Genomic DNA, 19018 nt, shown 5'->3' with positions numbered 1-19018 from the left:
CTGTTCAACTTGTTTGTAACTAGTTTAAACTCTTTAAACATTTCAGGGTTGCAACTCCTTAAGAAGTTATTGAATAATTTGTCTTTGTGTTGAATGCGCTTGTATAGTTGTTGATTTACCCATTCCTTTCTAGCTTTTTTATGTTTGACCACAGGGATGGAAGGAAATGCTACACTGTATATTTGTTTCACTTTGGACACAAATGCATCATATGATGCTGTAGAATTTTCTTCAGCATAAACATTAGACCAATTTGCACTGGAAAGTAAAGTTTGAAATACCTATACAGTGTGGTATTTATGACCCACTTGAAGTCATGTTTGCTATCTGTGCGCACAGAAAATGGGAATGTGGCAAAAAACGGCAGATGATCACTTATGTACCCTAACTGAGCACTCCAGAACATGTGTAATATTTTGTCATAGAAGTAAAACCTAATCAATGTTTTTGAGTTCAAAGTTATCCACGCAGGAAGTTCAATAAGGTTTTCACAGCCATTTGCTAGCATAGTTTCAATATGTTGGATCCTGTCATTATTTTTTGAAAGTAAGTCACGCCAACAATTACCGAGTGCAATTTCTTCGTGCTAGCAAATAAAAGTACCGAATCCATATAATGAAGTGATTTCGTTAGAGCAGCTTGAGGTGAACGGTAAACAAGAATCATAATATTTCAAGAAACTACTGCAACACATTCAAAATCATTCAAACTCTTGATTTGAGATGTCAAAACTTGACAATTCCATCGATACTGGCAGAGTAAATTAACGATGCACATTTTTTTCAAGATGTCAGTAAGGAGTACATGATTTGAGAGTCCCTGCCAAATGTATTTGAACACACTGTTATCTATGTGGAAACTTCCTTCTCGTGATCTGGGTCCTCCACGGTGACTTGGTTTCGATAAGTCTTCCCTGCATCAAGCAGCTGGCTTAGCCTCAAACTCTTGTTTTATTGCTAGTCTTTTAGACATTGTTCCGGTAGTCTCTGTGTCTGTTCTTAAGCCTACCCTTAGGCTTATCAAAGGTGGATATTGCTGTGTCCTTGAGCAGAATGCCTTTACAAGTTATGTACAGCACCACTGCCTTGACTGAAACACTCTCATGTGCACGAATGGTGCAGTGCAATGCCCCTTGTTCACCAGCCTTCGCTGTGGAATTGAAGGAGGGACTCCCTGGCAGTTGCCATGTTGGCACCACTGTGAGGCTGAACAAGTTTTAAGGGTGTTGGGAACCTATCAGACTGTGCCTGCAAATTTTAATTTTGGTCTATCTTGTATAATATTGTGAAGAGATTCACAACACGAAATAAACAAGTGTCTCAAATGCTCAGTAATCTCCACCAGAAATGGTCAGCTGTGATGACAACATACCCAGATGCAATAAGGTGCATTTTTAAGCTTGCTCTTATTACTAAATATGTTATCCATCCTGAGTATTATATGGTAAGCCAGCAGCTCACCTTACAAATTATTCTGCATTGATTGATCTGCTTCTTTTCAAACAGTTTATTGAAGTCATTTGAAAACCTTCTCTAAGAAAGCTTACGGTTGTTTGGAAAATGCTGTATATTTCAGGTAGAAAACTTGAAAAACATGCCAGTTTGGAATATACTCATTATCAAGCTACAGCATTTTATCCATGTTAAGTTCCCTTTCTGCGTAACATTGGGGTTCAAGGATTTTCAAAATATTGTGCTCTGTGGAATGCACGGCAGACCATAGGTTATGGTACCCATGTTTATGTAAGGGAGTTGAGCACAAAAAAAAGAGGAGGGGGGGAAACCCAGAAGAAGTAATAGGGCCATGACAGCATGTTTTATTTTGCTCCATTTGCACTCAGCTCCCTTACATAGCTGTGGTTAGCCAACTAATCCAACAGCATAATCAACCATGTCCCTCCGAGCCTACATGGAAAATCTGCTCAAGGTCAGTCGCAACTATGTCAGGATTAAAATGGCGGCGTGCAGTAGGTTGCAGATGACTTTATGTTGTGTATTGCACAGCATCTGTGTAGCGTTCATGGTCCAAGTTTCGTTTCCTTGCCTCTATATGCTTTATTACAGCTTGGTCATTTTGTGCTAAAACTTAGTGTAAGCTCTCACGGCACAAATAATTTTGTGTGGGGACAAAAATGGGAAAGGATGTCACAGAGCCTTAAGATTTGCATGGCAGTGATGATTTTTGCTGATAAATACCTTCGCACATTGCAGCACCACCGACTGGTACAGTGGTAGTTTGCAACTTGTAAGGGCACGGGCAAATGTGTGACCTTTGTGGCCTCCCGCGGCTCTGCACAGATGAGCTGACGCTCATTGCCAGCTCATTTGCAGTGTTGAGATACGAGCTCTGTTGCTCGGCATTCTTGTGGCCCGAGAATGAGGTCAGAGCACCAGTTGGCTGAGGCAGGATCCCTCTGCTCCCGGCAGGTGGCGGACACCACGGACACGGAAGGGCTGGCCTCCGATCAGGAAGAGGAGCTAATCTGCTTGCTCTCACTCGAGAGGGACTAGCTGAATAGTGCAGAGAAATAAATGACTTGGTTCGCTTGGACAGCTTGGTGTTTTTTTATTTCACTGGTGGCGGGAAAAAGAAACCAAAGATTGGGCACCACAGTTTCAACTAGCATGCAGGCCCTTGGGTCACACACGCGGCACCAGCCACGGCTGTCAAGCCATTGGAGCAGCATTGACACAAAAGGTCACCCTTGAAGTTTTGCTGCTTGCTGTGTGTGCATGGCACGACAACATCCTGACGGAGGGCCTCCTTTGTCTGAGTCATCCACTAACTGGGCTTCTGCATTGCTAGCTGCTTTCTAACTCGCACCGTGTGCTGTGGTTGTGGACTCTTTGCGAGCTCGTGTTAGCCTGCATTCCTCACTATGTACGACTCCTCGAGGCAAAAATGGGCTGGCTGTCTTGTTTTTCTGTGCCCTCTGTAAGATCCCTTTACAGCTTGCGCCCTTTCTTTGTGTCGTACGAAAGAAAACCATCCAACAGTTGACGTAGATCAAAGTGTGTTTAGTCTAGTTGTTCTATTCCCACTGTGGTTGTGTGCTTAGTCGTGTCGGCACTGGAATGCTGATGGCCATGTGCTTTTTGTCGCCTTCTGGATTTTCTGAGGACATTAGGGAATCTGATATTGTGAGAAAGCATCTGGCATTGGACACAATCAACGCTGGGCGTGCATTGATGTGTGCAGCCTTTGGCTGGAGAACATCCTCTCAAAAGCACTCTGGTTTTTCCTCTGTAATTCTTCAATTTGTTGTGTGCCTAGTTCATGGCACAGGTGGGCAATGGACAAAAAGAGAAAAATAAAGTTACACCAGCATGTTCTTTGTTGTGGCACCTGACAGAGGCAGTATTTTGTGAGCTCCACACACAGCACTGTTTTTGTACCTACAAGAAGTTGCTCCTTTTGAAGTTTTTTTTCTCTTGGAAGCAACTAGTTTGAACTGATTATGTCATTTTTTATTTTTTAATGAAACCAAATCTCCATCTTTTGATTTTTCTTTGTTATAATTGCCCATTCACAATAAAAATTCCACACCACAGTAAGTTTTTTTCTTTTACTTTTAAAGCATCGTGCAACAGATCTGTTTATGATGTGTCCGTGTGAGTGTGGTCACTGCTCACTAGTGAAGCTTCTGCCTGTCGGGTGACTCACGTGGTCATGATGTTGCCAGGTTGCTCATGCTTGGTGCATGTGGCACCTGGTCGGTGCTGGCATGTGTTGAAGTGTGCGGTGTTGCTTGGTGCCCAGGTGATGGTGACCAACGTAACGTCGCTACTGAAGACCGTACGGGCTGTGGAGGATGAGCATGCTCGTGGCACACGTGCTCTCGAGTCCACCGTGGAGGCCATTTCACAGGAAGTTCGGGTGAGCCACCGGAGGCACGCCGTGATGCCAGCCCTCCAGCTTACTTATGATTTGTTTTGGGGACAGCAACTGCCACTGTGACTGATGCTCCAACTCAACACATGGCCCCTCACAAGTGGAAAAGTCCACACGTTCTCGCCCGGCATGAACATTTGGCTAGCAAACATCCTGAGACATATCCCAACTTTTTCCTCGCATTGCTTGGCTTAAAAGTTATTTTGCTAGAAGAGCTATTCTGTTCTAGCACGTTCTCTTTCTTATGCAGGCCATACACAATCAATGTTATGTAGAGCATTTTGCAGCTAGCTGACTATCTAGCATAGTTTGGGGTTCTGCAAAGCATTGCCAGATAGACCACTATGTTTGGGTAAACAATATGGCTTATTTATTTATTTATTTATTTATTTATTTATTTATTTATTTATTTATTTATTTATTTATTTATTTATTTATTTATTTATTTATCTATCTATCTATTTACTTATTTATTGGCTTATTTTTATACCTCACACGCTTTTCATGGGCTATCCATGTTTATTTATGTATCTATCTATCTATCTATCTTAGTTGGCACTGGTCTTTCCTAGTTCAAGTATGCACCATCTAGCCCAAATGAATGTTGTTCTGAACTATCTGCGTTTGTATCTAAACATTTTTCTGCCTACCTCGGTCACTTGCTAGTCCATAGTTGAACGGTTAGCACATAGGGATGCTGTGTCGAGGTGACAGGGCTCGAAAGCAACCATCGGACCAACTTGGATCACGAGTGTGTGCCACTGTGTACGTATGTGCCGCTCTTCAACGAACCTCTTTCACGCCAACCTGAGTAGGTGCGAGACTGGGTAGGCACTGCTGTTCGAAGAAACTGTTTGATGCCGACTTGGAGCACCAGGTATATGCCACTCAATTTGTGCTCGTCTCCAATGAATCTCTTTGATGCAAACTTGGATCACTCTGTGTGTGTGCCAGTGCTTCTCTGCCACTCTTCAGTGGACATATTTGATGCCAAATTGGGTTACTAGGTGTGCGCGCCGCTGGGAATGATCCATTCTAGAATCACGGGAAAGGTCTCTTACTTTTCTCCGATGCCGAGTGGAATCACACTGCAAGGATTCCTCAAGGATAGCAACCTGACCCATTAGCAAGCTGCACCACAAATAAACTGGGTATGTGCCGCTTTTCAATTAATGTCTTTTACACCAAACTTTTAGCAAGCTGCGCCATGAATGCACTAGGGTCACTGAGTACGTACCGCCGGACGTGCGGCAAGATGGGGAACAAGTCTTGGCATTCGCACGCAGCGGTGCTCCGCGCTTCTCGCCTCTGAGGCTTCTCGGCAGCACCACCAGGTGGCACAGTGTGTCCAGAAAGAAGCGCAACAGAGGAGCACGGTAGCCACATGACGTGTTTCTCAGTGTTCGCAGGCACCGGCACCGCATGCATTTCGGAGCCCACGTGTAGGCTTCGCGACGGCGGCACTAGAAGGCACCGAGTGTTCTTAGGGAAGCGCAAAGGAGTGCTGCGTGTCATGCATAACTCGCTTCGACTGTGGCGATACATTTGTCACTATGTTGATTCAGTGCTAACACATTACCGGTAACAGTCACTGTGAGATGCGTTCTGACACAATTTATTTATTTATTTATTTATTTATTTATTTATTTATTTATTTATTTATTTATTTATTTATTTATTTATCATGCCCTACAGGCCTGTAGGTGTGGCATTCAGTAAAGTTGTTACAGAATGAAATAAGAGCACAAAAAATTGATTTAATAAGATGAGTAACATAAACAAAAAACATTAAAATGCAGTTTTTAATAAATGCTAGTAGATATTTGGCTGACAATATGTGCAGAACTGGACAAAGCAGCAGAATCAATCCAGAAAGAAAAAAATTGCAGACATCCTTATGTGAGGAACAATGTTTTGAAGAAAAAATGCTTTCTTGTGCAAGCCGTCTCAAAATGTATGGCAATTAGATATGTATTTGGGAAGATCCTTCCAGCAGCAAATAACATAAGGCAATGCAGGTGTATTAAATGGTTGCGTGTTTCTGCAGATCTTCTGATTATTGCTCAAGTCCACTGATTACAGTACTTGAGTGAAAAGATGTTACAACCTGTTCTTTTACAACCTTGGTCAGTCTCGAAGGTAGCACAATATGAGGGCAGCTGGCACACTGTCACTGTTATAAGCAGCTTGTTGCTGTGCGATGTGACACATGCAAAGGTCAGTGGCAAGGTTGACAATTATTACGCATTGCAGTCCACCATCTGTGATGTGTGCACGCTTGTGCTCACTTTTTTAAGGAAACTGTTGCTATCAGATGTGAGACATGTGTTGTTGGTTGATCATCTGGTAGGCTGAGTCACAAGTGGGGAAAATGAAAACAGGAAACACAATTCACAGAAATCTTTAGCCTGAGCAGAAAAAGGCTTTATGCTGGGTAGATGTCTATTCCATATTAGATAAGGAAAATTAAAGTCGCTGAGTAAGAATAACGGTGTTGTGGGAAAATGCAAAAAAAGAAAAGAATAATTGCATCGTGTAACATTTCAGTAAATGCACACTGTAAATGTGGCAGATGACGAGGGTGAGTAGTAGCAAATGCCAAGGATTGTCTTTGTGTAACTAAGGGTCAGGCAAGTGCTCGTTATTTCAAGTTCAGTGTTAATATCTATATGAAATGATGAAATATCTTTAAATATTGCAGGAAGGACGCCTCCTCCTCGACGTGCAGATCGGTCACAGCGGTAGATAGCCTAAGAAAGTATCATAAATGCACACATGTGCAGGAAACCAAGTTTCTGTCAAGGCAATAATTTTTGCATCGCCGAAGATAAAGAATGAGAGTTATTCACAATACTTCTGATATCTGTAAAAAGAATAGGCAAGTAAGGTAAAGCTGTTTGTGATGTTCGGCCACTACCCCTTACGTGTCCCTATTGTGACGCACATATTGGAACCATATGATTCCGGGATGTGCCAGATGCATTCTGTGCTCTTTCATGGATGGTGTCGGTAGGCGCGTCACAAATATATCATTTATTGTTCATAAGCAATTTATTGTAGTAGAGATTAAAGTTGGGAGAACTGGGGTGACTGGTGCCAAACTCAGTTAGCTTTTTGCGAGCAATGTGGGTGGCTACTGAGAAGTCTGAACTAATTGTAACATCATTTTGTTTGGATTGATTCATGGTTATATTGCGCTCGGTTTTACACAGACGATATTAAGGAACGACAGGACGTGGACGGACTTGTGCTATGTCCGTCCACGTCCTGTCCTTCCTTAATATTGCCTGTGTAAAACTGGGCACAATATAACCATGAACATTCACCAACTAGCCCCCTTCATTGCTTTACTAAATTGAATTGATAACTCAGCGCGAACACTTGCTCCCGTGTTTTAGAATATGAAAGCTTTGCAACTATGGGGGGGCAACACTTGTTAGGTTCGAAAGAGCCGAGGTGATTTGCGCTATGGAGTGTGTCACCTGGAAAGGCATTGCAGAATGATTTAATCATTGACATTAACTCGGTCTTGGTTTCCTGCCATGATTCTTTGGTGTGAGGGATACCGCAAAATATTTGGTTATCATGGTGTGATCTGTCTTCAAAGTCAATAAGGCGTAAATCAAGCACTTCCAAACGACAGGTCGTACTGTTTACCTTGGCATGCATGTCTGAGATTTTTTTGGTTATGTGGTCGACGTTTTAAAATTTTTCTTCGAGTACATCTAAGCGATCTTGGAGACCGGTAATATTTGTTTCAATTCTTTTCTGGCCATTTTTTATTGTTTTTGTGTCAGCAGCTAATTCGAATTCTGTTTTGGAATTTTCAAGTGATCGAGTGTGAAGATCCATAAGTAGTTTGAACAAAACATTCATTTGTTCTGAACTGTAATGAAACATATGGGCAACAGCACAAATAGACGACCACAAGAAGGAAGACGCTTACACACAGGCACTTGTGTGTCTCCCTCCTTGTGGACGTCTGTCTGCATTGTTACCCATGCGTTTCAAGATGAACCAACTCGCCCAGAAAGAAGAAGCTCTGAACTATCAGCGGGAAGCAATTCAACATCAAGCAGAGATTCGGAGTGCGTGTTAGGTCCAAGCTTAGTCTCGACATCCCCCAAACGTAATAACAGTAGGCTGAGAGAAAAACAATCGTCCACTGTGTCTAATAACACTTGTGGACACGGGGACAGTACCAGGTAGCGATTATAAAATTTTTTACCATGAAGTGAGGCAATTATACTCACCCGGAAGGCAAGACGATTAGGAGTGGTACCGTAAGCACTGTTCCCGTGTCCACTGATGATTAGATGCTAATGCATTACTGACACCAGTCATCGTGAGATGGGTTCTGCCACAATTTTTCGTCATTGTAGAGCAGCACATTCCCAGTGACACACACAGCTAGTTACTCAAGTTGGCGTCAAAGATGTTCATTGAAGATGTGGCACGCACCTGCTGGCTCGTGTCCAATGACCCCCATTGGCATCGAGGACGTTCACTGAAGGCCAGCGCAGACCGAGGGGCACACACCCATTGCTCCAAGTTAACATAAAAGAGTTTCTTCGAGCCCACCTAGTCCCGCATCTACAATCACCCATGAAAGAGGTTTGTTGAAGAGAGGCACGTAGGCACGCATTGCCACAGACTCAGTGACATAAGGTGGTCCAATGGCGGGCACCGAACCCTCGGCACAGCAGCCCAATGCACCACCACGAACAACCCAGATTTAAACACAGATACAAGCATAGCCCCCAGAAGCTGCGTCAAGTACCCAAAGCATGCAAACACATTTATACACCCTGTAAGTAGTCACAGTTAGTGTTCTGTTTATGTAAAAATATTGTTTATGGGTGTAAACTGCTTATTGGCACGCAGTATTGTCTGCGCCAGAGATGCAAGCGCTGCGTGGCCTCTTGTGCAGGCATTTGACTCAAGTGAGCCGCCCCTGCGGCAGGCCAGCCCCGAGGACCTGGTGCGTGCCACACAGCCCGTGACGCTGGCCACTGCCAAGGCTGTGGCAGCTGGCAATAGTGGACAGCAGGGAGACATCATTGTGGCTGCCAACATGGGTCGAAAGGCCATCTTTGATCTCCTCTCGGTCACCAAGGTACACAGACCACACTCGCTCTGTGTGCTCTCTCTATGATACGGTCTCGGTGATATGACCATGGCTGATGCTTGTGACGATGTGAATTGTGAAATTTCTATCATCCAACATGGGCATTGTATACAGTGCACTTTTGGATTGATTGTGAGTGCATTTTTGCATGGATTAACAAAAGTGCGTTCAAAGTGTTAAAAATTTTAAGTCCTCTTTCCGATCGTTGTGGGTGGCTCCTTCTTGTACAGAAGCATGAATTTAGCATGAACCCCAGCAGCAATGTGTTGAAGAGACCACCGTGGCTTTTTCTTTTCTTTTTGTCTCTTGCATCCAACATTGGTCAGTGCCTTTGCTGTTGTTGAAGGATTGTCACTTTACTTTGGCACTGCTCTTTAGTGCCTTCACTGTGTGACATGGCCACGTATTGACAAATCGTATCTCATACAAGGACAGCTTGAGCAGGTGACCACTACTGTCAGAAGTCATACACCATAACAGTTTTTGCTCAAAGGAACCATATTTTTGCATATACAGCCAATTTAGTCGTGTTATGCAATTACAATATGACCAACTTACCTGTGTAATGAAGCGCATCAACGATCAACATTCTTGTACGTAGCCTCACTGTTCGCCTTTGTGGCACAGAAGAAACGTGTATTGCTGGAAGACACTGGTTTGACCCTGAATTCTTTTTCTTTATCTAGTATTTCTTATTTTTGTTATTTATCCAAATCCTCTCTCCCATACTTAACCCCACATAGCCGAACATATCAGTTTTGATACACTGAATTTGATGTGCTAAAAGACCAATGTAGAGCCTATACTAGCTTCTTTTTTTTATGTAAGAGGCAGTTTTCAGTTTTTTTTTTATAATTTAATTTTTATAATAATTTTTTTTTTTTCAATGTCCAATAATTCAGAAAATTCTATGGCCCCTTCCGTGTAAGAAAAATATGTCACCGACTGTACTTATTAGCATAAAAAGTCAAATTAAATATAACAAAACTTTTATATAACGAAGCAAAGTAGCGATTTTACTGACTTTCTTATGTTGAGGTTTAACTGTAGCACATTATAAATGGTGTGAAAAGACCTAATAGCAATTTAACAGTGCATTAAAAGATTTGTATGTGAGTGCAGGTATGCATTCTGTGCATGCAGTGGTAGCGTAGGAATTTTTTTAGGAGATGCATTTTATTTCATTAAGAAGATCATCTGTGGGGCAGAAGAATGCAGAATTGTTAAATTTTCTCTGAGTACAGGCATCTCCCAATACTTTTGTCATAAGCATGGAAACACAGTAATGTTACGATCACGCATAGATGGCACAGAGCACCATGTTGTTAACCATACGCTTGACATTTGAAGTGAAGGGAGGGAAAAATAATTTCGACCCACGCCACCTTCTTGAGTTGCAGTGTTGATGAGCATCTTTCCACAGTGATACCTGCTCAGTGCAAAATGCACCAGCTATTGTAATTCCAGGCAAAAAAATCGGTGGCCTCTCAGTGGCAGCATCTGTGTTTGCATGCAGTCTGCATCATGCCTAGCTGAGACCCAAGAGCTCAAGTCCCGAGTGCTCACCTCAGGCCGGGAGTGTGCCATACGCTACCGACAGCTCCTCCAACTTGTGCTTGAGGTAAGGTGGCTGCGGCAGTCACTTTTCCTATCCTTTTTTTTTTAATACATACTGCCAATCATTTGCAGGATTTTAGCAGGAGGGGCATCCATGAATGAAACACGTAAGAATAATGAAAAATAAGATACTGGTGGGGACAATGCAATTAACGAAAGACAAGGACATTATAGAAAATGTTATAATAACGACTCGGGAATCTCAAGACACACTTAGAATGAGCACTCATAATAAACACTACAATATTGCGCTCGTAAAACAAATTAATAATAGCGAGAGCAGTATACATGAACAAGAATGTGTTACAGTAACAAAAGTAAAATGGTGAAAACACAACAAAAACAATAAGGATTCAGGAATCGGAAAACACACTTGGTAGAGCGACCACTTCTAATGCAACAAACTAAACAGGATGCGTCATTGTGTCGGCACTTCATAATTTATAGTTGCTGATGTTACCTGGGATGCCCATGGAAAAATGCATTTGGGCGACAGTTGCAGGCTACAAGTGCCAAAACTTGCGAGGATGAATGAAAGCAAACCAAATGAATTGCTTCACCCAGACTGCATGCAACTGTGTTTACTACTACTGGTGCTGTCCTCCTTATGAGATTTTGCCTCATCAACCATCAGTACAGAGCATGAGACATGCCTATAATGTCTGTGCTCCTTAGTAGTTGAGGAAGTGCAAGCAAATTGAATGGCCTTTTAGTGAATGCTGCAGACTCGAGTGTGCCACTGGCGATTGGATCAAAGCATTCTATTTATTTCATAGTTTGTTTCTGTACAATTAATGTCGTTTTGGCTTATTTATTTTGTTTCTGTTCACTTAATGTCATTTTGGCTTATTGCAGTAAGACCTCGTTGATACGTTCCTGTTACATGCATTTTCGACGCACCACCATTCTCAATTGAGAACACAAAAAATGGCACATTAAAATTATGCTTATGTTTTACCAGTTCATACGTTCCCGGTAAACATGATTTTTCAGCACCAACGTTCAGCACATCGCCGAACTGCGATCATATAATACATTTTCCGGCTGCTAGATCGTGTAAACAAGGAAATGTGCAAGGCGCAGGTGATTGAGAACAGTATATAGCTGCCCGCTGTGGCAGCTTCACCACAATACTCGCCCGCCCATCTCACGTGAAAACATCGTCGCACACTCAGTCTCTCTTTTCGGTACCAGCAAATCTTCTCGGGCTTGTCGCATGCGAAATGTGCAGCTATCACCGCCAATCCTATTGCGATAAGCACCTTCGCCTATCTGTTTCACAGTGCCTGGTGCCATCGGGAGCATAGCACAAGCTTCTAACAGGCGATAACTGAAACGCGTTGCCATTACCTGCTGCAAGCAGTGCGATGTGGGCATCACATTTTGCTTTGGTGACGTCCGGCATCGGCCAACAGCTCAATTTTGTTTCGTTTTCCCGTCGCCCTCTTAAAACACTATGCAATAAGGAAACAACAAAGCCTGTCTCGGGCTGCCAGAGCACCACCAGCTCCGCGCGCGTCAGCATCTTGTGCCACAACAATCTGTGCAATGCTTCGCATTATGTGCGTGTCAACAATTCTTGTGTCTAATTTTTTAAGTTACTTTTGATCATACGTTTTTCTAGTTAGTATGTTTTTTCTTGCTGGTTTTTCCAAAACGTATGACTGAGGTTCTACTGTATTTAGTTTGTAGACTTAGTGTACCAATACATTATGATGTTCTTGAGGGGACACAACAAAAGTTATTTAAGAAAAGCTTTGGTTGTGGTTTTGAAGTGGGTGACAAATTATGATGCATTCACTCTCAACCTGGTTTCTTGTAGGTTGTCCATAAGCCTACTGCGGAGGGTAAACAGGCACTGGTGTCGACATCACGCAACATTGCTGCAGCCGTCACAGACATAGTTGCAGCTGCTGAGGCCCTTAAAGGTACTCTTTTTCCAGCAGCACCCATGCTCGCGACGTTTTCAAGTTTCAAACACACCATGAAACACTTGAGCAAGGAAAATGCACATGGTTTGAAAAGTGCAACACCTGGCTTGCCACCATAGTGCCAGGGAGCATGGCGTACAAATAGGGTGACATCAAGGCACCAATCACTGAATAAGTGCTGCTCTACAAGCAATAAATTGATGACACACATTAGCACAAGGGTACAGAAACAGCTACAGCGTGTCTGTGCCAGATCTCCATAGCAATTCAAAAGGTGCGGCACAACTGGGACGGACACAAAGAAATACAACCACAACACAAGCGCTGACAAACAACTGGTTTTATTTGGACTGAACTCAGCCTATTTATGCGCAAGAGGCTTATCATGTAACACTGCAGTTAGCTCAGATATGGTCACACATGATCAGCTAAACACAATATACCGCAAACGTTTAAGAACACGTTATTAAATCCATAGAAACAGTAAGAACAAGATATGTTCATAGAACATAGTGTACTATCACCACTTATCTCCATGCTTAGGGCTAAGGCAAAGTCACTAGGCAGAAAAAAATGATAATGAAAACAAGAAACATGCGCACAGAATAAAGTATCCACACACTTGGTTTGAACACGCTTCTGTAACGAAGAAAAAAAAATGGCACCTTTAAAAGAGGGTGAAGCATTTAAGACCTAAACAACACCTTCAAGAAATTCAATCTCATCGTCATTTAAAAATATGGATGGCTTGCTGACGCATTTGTTCGCGGATCTTTTAATAAAAAAAGTTTCCACAATTTATCGCTCGGTCCTGTCTTTTGCTTTCCTCAGAAACTTAGTGTCATGAAACTTTGGCTTGCAGCAGCACAGCTTGCAATACTCAGCAAGAAAGCCACCTGGCTTATTACGTACATTAAGATTATGCTCCCTGGCCTGCTCGTTGAAACATCTTCCCGTTTGGATGGTCTATATACTGGTGACCGCAACCCATTGGAATTTCAAAAAGAACATTTGCCATACAGTCTGTGAATTTATTTCTGTGCTGAGTAGTGCATTGTGGCAACTTCTCTTTGTTTGTCATTGCACAAATTTTTAACAACTTGCACGGCGCAAGAAACACAATCAGAACTTCATGCTTTGAAGCAATTTTCTTGATGCTGTGTGACAGGTTATGAATTTATGGAATCACTTGCACCGGCCTCTTTTGCTTACCAGGCTTCGTTTTTGCACCGATGCGTATCCGGCTTTTTCCAACTGTGTTACCTGGAGGACGAAGCTTTCGCTCATTAAGTGGAAACATGTTTTTGTTAGGGCTGATTGAAGACAATTCATTACAATTCTTCTTTTGACAAATTTAGAATGGGCGCTGTTAACCCTTTGAGGATCGAATTATTTTGAAGAAAACTTTCCCGGGTGGTCAAATTATTTTATTGCGGATATTGAATGTACAAGATGTATAAAGTCGGGAATAAATAGTAAAAAAAATTAGGGAACAGTATTTTGGTGTCGGCATCACTCAGAACTGCAAAATGTTAAATAGTATTTCAGAGTGTGGTACTCCTTGAAACACGAGTCTCCGCGCAGCCGCAGAGAGCGAGAATACCTCATGAGCGGCGGTGATAAATGAGCTAAGAGCCGTGCCAATCAAGATAGAAATCAAATTCCGCCGCCCCTGCGATAGCGTGCCGACAAAGATAAAAATCATGTTTCGCGTGCCTCCGTTGCGCCGGAACGGAAACCGCGTTGCCGCTGAGAGCGAGAATACCTCGCGAGCGGCGGTTATAAACAAGCTAAGAGCAGCGCCAATCAAGATAGAAATCAACTTCCACAGCATCTGCAAGAGAGTGCCAACAAAGAGAAAAATTACGTTTCGCACGCCTCCGTTGCGATCACGCGGCGAAACCGAAACCGCAAAAGGGGGTGTGGCCGCAGTCTGCGCGACGCGCTGAAGCATGAAGTCAGTTCTGTTTATCTCCCCAAGAAGGTAGCACAAATTTCAAACGCTTCTTGTAAGACCTAAGAGGTGGCAGCACCTCCCAGTAAGCGTGCATCGTCATTATGGTGCGAAATTTCAAACGGAGGGTCGAAACCGTACCCGTACGGCGAAGACCTTGCGGGACAGAAAACCGCCGCCGTACATGTACGGCAAAAACCGTCAAAGGGTTAAAAGGCGGCAGCCCCTTCTTGGACCTTGGGTAATATTGCCAGCATATATGGTCATCCCTAAATAGCAACAATAGGTCCAGAAACTGTAGTTGGCAGTTCTTTGAAGTTTCCCAAGTGAAGCTAAGCCTGGCACTCTTGGATGGAAACACCTTAATAGTGTCGTGTCATGTGTTCTGTGCGCATGTTGCTTGTTTTCATGATCATTTTTTTCTTCTGCATAGTGACTTCGCCTTAGCCCTAAGCATTGAGGTACGTGGTGATAGTACACTATGTTCGATGAACATATCTTGTTCTTACTGTTTCTATGGATTTAGTAACGTGTTCTTAAGCGTTTGCGGTACCTTGTTTTTGGTTGATCATATATTACCATGTCTGTGCTAACTGCGGTGTTACATGGTAAGCCTTTTGCGCATGTATAGGCCGGGTTCGGTGCAAATAAAACCAGTTAGTCAGCGCTTGTGATGTGGTTGTGTTTCTTTGTGTCCGTCCCAGTCACGCTATGCCTTTTGAGTACAGTAAAACCTCCTTATAACGAAACGAGGATATAGCAAAGCGATTGTGATTCCCCTTGAAATTCTAATAGATGCCCACGTATTGAAAACTTCATTTTAACGAAGCCAAAATTTCCTCGCAATGGGTATAACGAACCTTTTTTTTTAGACTGCAGCTCTTTGGCGCCCGCTTCTGCGTTTCGCGGCCCCGTCGTGTCTCGCCATAACCAGCTCCGTGGCCAGGGCCAGTGCACTGCTCTAGCTGCGCACGCTCCTGGTGCCATCTCTTGCACATAGCGTGAGCCTTGCTCTCTTTGCTCCTCCTCCAATGCCACCCTTGTGTAGAAGCAGTCAGAGCGCCGGCTCAGTGGCGGCTGATCTCGATGATGTGCTGCTGCCCAAGCCGAAACGCCGCCACCGTTTGCCACTGTGTGTACCCCCCTTCCCCGCTCCTTGCTTCCGTGGCAGCGATTGCACGAGAGTGCACGGTGTTGTCCGGTTGCCGAAGCACCCGCTCGGTATCAGCGGATCACAGTGCGCGCTTCCCAAGCCGAAACGCAAAGCCACTTTCAGTTGACTCGCTAGAAACGTCAGCGGCATCAGTCAGTTGCTGCCCTCTCTTCGCCGTGCAACGTTCCTAAGTGCCTACGCGCTGCCTCCCGCAACCTCCCAATAAGCGAGGCAGCTGTGCCAAGCTACGCTTCGTTTGTGGCGGCTGGTGCGAAATGTTCCACACTGGGTGGATTGTCCGAGGCTCACAGTCGGTTTGTATCGTAATATAATCCGTCTGCCTATATAAGTAGTTTATTCTCAGCCAGTTCTTTCTGAGCCATGAGCGAGGCAACCACTGGAAGTCCTTCGTCTGCCGCTGCTGCTAAACGAGCTGCCAGAGCAGAGGCCGAGCACCATCACTGCCAGAATCCAGAGGTGCGCTACGCCCAACCAGGCATTGGCGCAGCAAGTCTACCGTATATCCATCTATTTCTCCGACCACAAGGCTACCTTCATGGAAATCAAGAAATGGGAGTGGAGTGTTTCTTGAAGAAGTGAAGAATAAGAAGTTGTAACTGTATGTACATGTCTTGCGTGAATTATTTGTCTCAGTATATAAAAAAGTTGAAACAGCTGGAGAGCTGCGCTCAAATTTCACATTGGGAAGTAACGTAATCGTCAGCAATTATTTTTTTTCCACAGTGAGCATTTAGTAACCATTTTGGTACCCGTCATGTCAATGTCTTATTGCGCACGACATTCAAGTCTCCCATGCATGTCTCCCGGCCTCCCCTTTCCCGTGGAACTGGTGGACCTGCCCGCTCTTCCTCTGCGTGTGTGGGGCGGCGCTGACTGCAGTTTTGTTGTTGCTTGTCGTTGCCTCTGTGTGCACCAACGATTTCAGTGTTTCTATTGGTTCGCCCTTGCAAGTTCCCGCTGCGAGAAAGGAGATGGACGACGGCAAACGGAAGCGCAAAACGATATCAATTGAGCAGAAGGTGGCTATGCTGAAAGCCGTTGAGTCTGGCATGAAGAAGAAAAAAGTGGCAGACGATTTTGAGCAGCAAAGAAGCTGTCACCACTGCTGTCGCACGTGGCGTAAAAGGCGACAGAAACAAGCTGCAAGCCCGAGCTTTCGAAGCTGTAGAGAAGGCGGTCTTCAAGTGGTATTTTGACGCAAGAACAAGCGGCACTCCTGCCTGTGAGTGGGGCACTGTTGCAGCGCAATACGAGGGACTTCACGTGCATCATGGGGAACAACGATGTTGTGGCGAGTGTCGGCTGGCTGCAGCGTTTGAAGGAGCGCCACGACATCGTCGGCAGGGCTGCCAGCGGGGAAGTGCAGTCTGTCGAATGCGAAGCTGCAGTGGTGTGGGTGGAGACAAACGTTGGACAGCTGCTAGAAAAATACAGTGCCAAGGATTTGTTCCAACATGGATGAGACAGTGCTGTTCTACCATATGCTGCAGCAAAAAACCTTGGGCCTCAAAGGTGAATGCTGCCAGGGCGGTAAGCAGAGCAAGGTCCACGTAACCGTATTGCCTTGTACCTACATTGATGGGTCAGAAAAGGTGCCGGTCCTCGTGGTTGACAAAAGTGCGTTACCACGATGCTTCAAAGGCAAACGAAAGCTCCCAGTTAGTTATGTATCCAACGGTAAGGCTTGGATGACACGAGAAATTTTCGCGCAATGGCTGCGGGAGTGGGACGAGCGGCTGGGCAAGCTGAACCGGAAGATATGCCTCGTTCTGGACAACTGCGTGGCCCACCACACTGCCACTGGGCCCAAAAACATAGAGCTATGCTTCTTGCCACCAAACTGTGCTGCAGTTGTGCAACTCCTCGACCAAAGAGTTATCATGAACTTTAAGTCGGGCTACCGCAAGCATGTGATTGACCGGATTCTGTTCAACATGAGCATGAAGCGCGAGTCCACGATCGACTTGTACATGGCAATCGAGATGCTACAGGCTTCTTGGATGGCTATATCGACAAAAACGATCGCCAATTGCTTCCGGCATGCCTCATTTGGCGTCAGCAGTAGTGGTTACAGTGAAGATCTCGGTGCTGCCGTGAATGAGGGTGCAGCGGACAACCAGGCCCTAGCATTGTCGGACGCTCTCCTTGATGCCGGCGTTGTGCCCAACTGTGACACCTACACATACGTCACAACCGGTGCTGACATGGTGACTATGGAAACGCTAACGGAGGCGCAAATTGTGTGCATGGTGATGCTGGTGCCTAATGACGACAATGACAAATGTGTTGATGACAGCCCAGAGCCTAATATTGTCGAACCCGACGTACCGATGCCCACACAAGTGCTGGATGCAGCAGGCGTGCTGTGCCGCTTTTTTGGCTCTCACGATGACAGCGAGGACAGATTCGAAATAGCGGCTGCAGCTGAAAAAGCCATCATTCACCTGAAGAAGATGCGACAAAAATCTATCAAGGACTTTTTTTCTGCGAAGTGAGCTGCCAGCTGCTGTGCTGATATCGATCAGTGATGAGCCGTTTGGTGTGTATAAAGCAGCAATTCCTTGCTGTCTTTTCTTTTTGCTTTTTTTTTCGTGTGACGGCTGTTTCCTTTTTCGCATGGCGGGCTGCTTTGAGATTTGGTAGTGAGTACATCCTCTCTTGCTTGCTAATTGTGGATAGAAATGGATAGTGGCTATAACGAAAGAATGGTTATAATGAAGGAATTACGACTCCCCTTTCAACTCTGTTATAACGAGGTTTCACTGTAGCTAAATAGCAAGCACATATCCTTGGCTGATGACAGAACAGAATGTCTCTTTTTTTATTTTCAGTGCTGTTTGTAAGCCATAACAAATCGATTGGCAATGTTTGCAAGCCATGAAACTTGGCAATGTGATGATGCTGTTACAGGTACTGATTGGGCCGACCCGAATGACCCAACAGTGATTGCGGAAACAGAGTTGCTGGGTGCTGCATCTTCGATTGAAGCAGCTGCTCGAAAGCTTGCCAACTTGCAGCCACGCAGGAGCGTCAAGGTAGGCTCTCTTGTTTGAGGCTCTGCCACTCACATTGCCGCTCCTTGGTTCTGACCTACATTTGGGGCTAGGTGTGGCTCATGCTACTCATCATCATCATAATCGTATCAGCCCTGTCGTGGATGCTGGGGCACTCGCAGCACTGTAGCAGTGTATGCCTTTTGAGCTTTTGCAGCGAAGCTGTATACTCTACCGTCCAAGGAAATTTTTGTGTCGTTGTGGTAAGCAAAAAACTCCCGATACGTGGGCCAATCCCGGAGATAGTGCAATGCCGGGCCGCCTGACGCT

The 19018-nt window shown here is 44.5% G+C and overlaps 1 protein-coding gene across 4 annotated transcripts in view; it reads left to right on the top strand.

Annotated features, from left to right (window-relative positions):
• Nucleotides 1-19018, top strand: part of rhea (Talin_middle and talin-RS domain-containing protein rhea) — a 408423-nt gene that overhangs the window by 349845 nt on the left and 39560 nt on the right. For 3 of the 4 annotated variants that reach the window (XM_065450432.2, XM_065450447.2, XM_065450440.2), the window contains exons 46-50: nt 3760-3876; nt 8822-9007; nt 10536-10640; nt 12459-12564; nt 18606-18730. In XM_065450432.2, coding sequence (XP_065306504.2) covers nt 3760-3876; nt 8822-9007; nt 10536-10640; nt 12459-12564; nt 18606-18730 — 639 coding nt within the window. Of the gene's footprint in view, nt 1-2426; nt 2551-3759; nt 3877-8821; nt 9008-10535; nt 10641-12458; nt 12565-18605; nt 18731-19018 lie in introns of those variants that run through there. The other variant, XM_065450455.2, reaches the window with a different exon arrangement.

The sequence above is a fragment of the Dermacentor albipictus genome, chromosome 4 (assembly GCF_038994185.2).
Source record: "Dermacentor albipictus isolate Rhodes 1998 colony chromosome 4, USDA_Dalb.pri_finalv2, whole genome shotgun sequence".
Lineage (NCBI taxonomy): Eukaryota > Metazoa > Arthropoda > Arachnida > Ixodida > Ixodidae > Dermacentor > Dermacentor albipictus.
The sequence above is the reverse complement of the archived record's forward strand: the minus strand, read 5'-3'. Positions and strand labels throughout refer to the sequence as shown.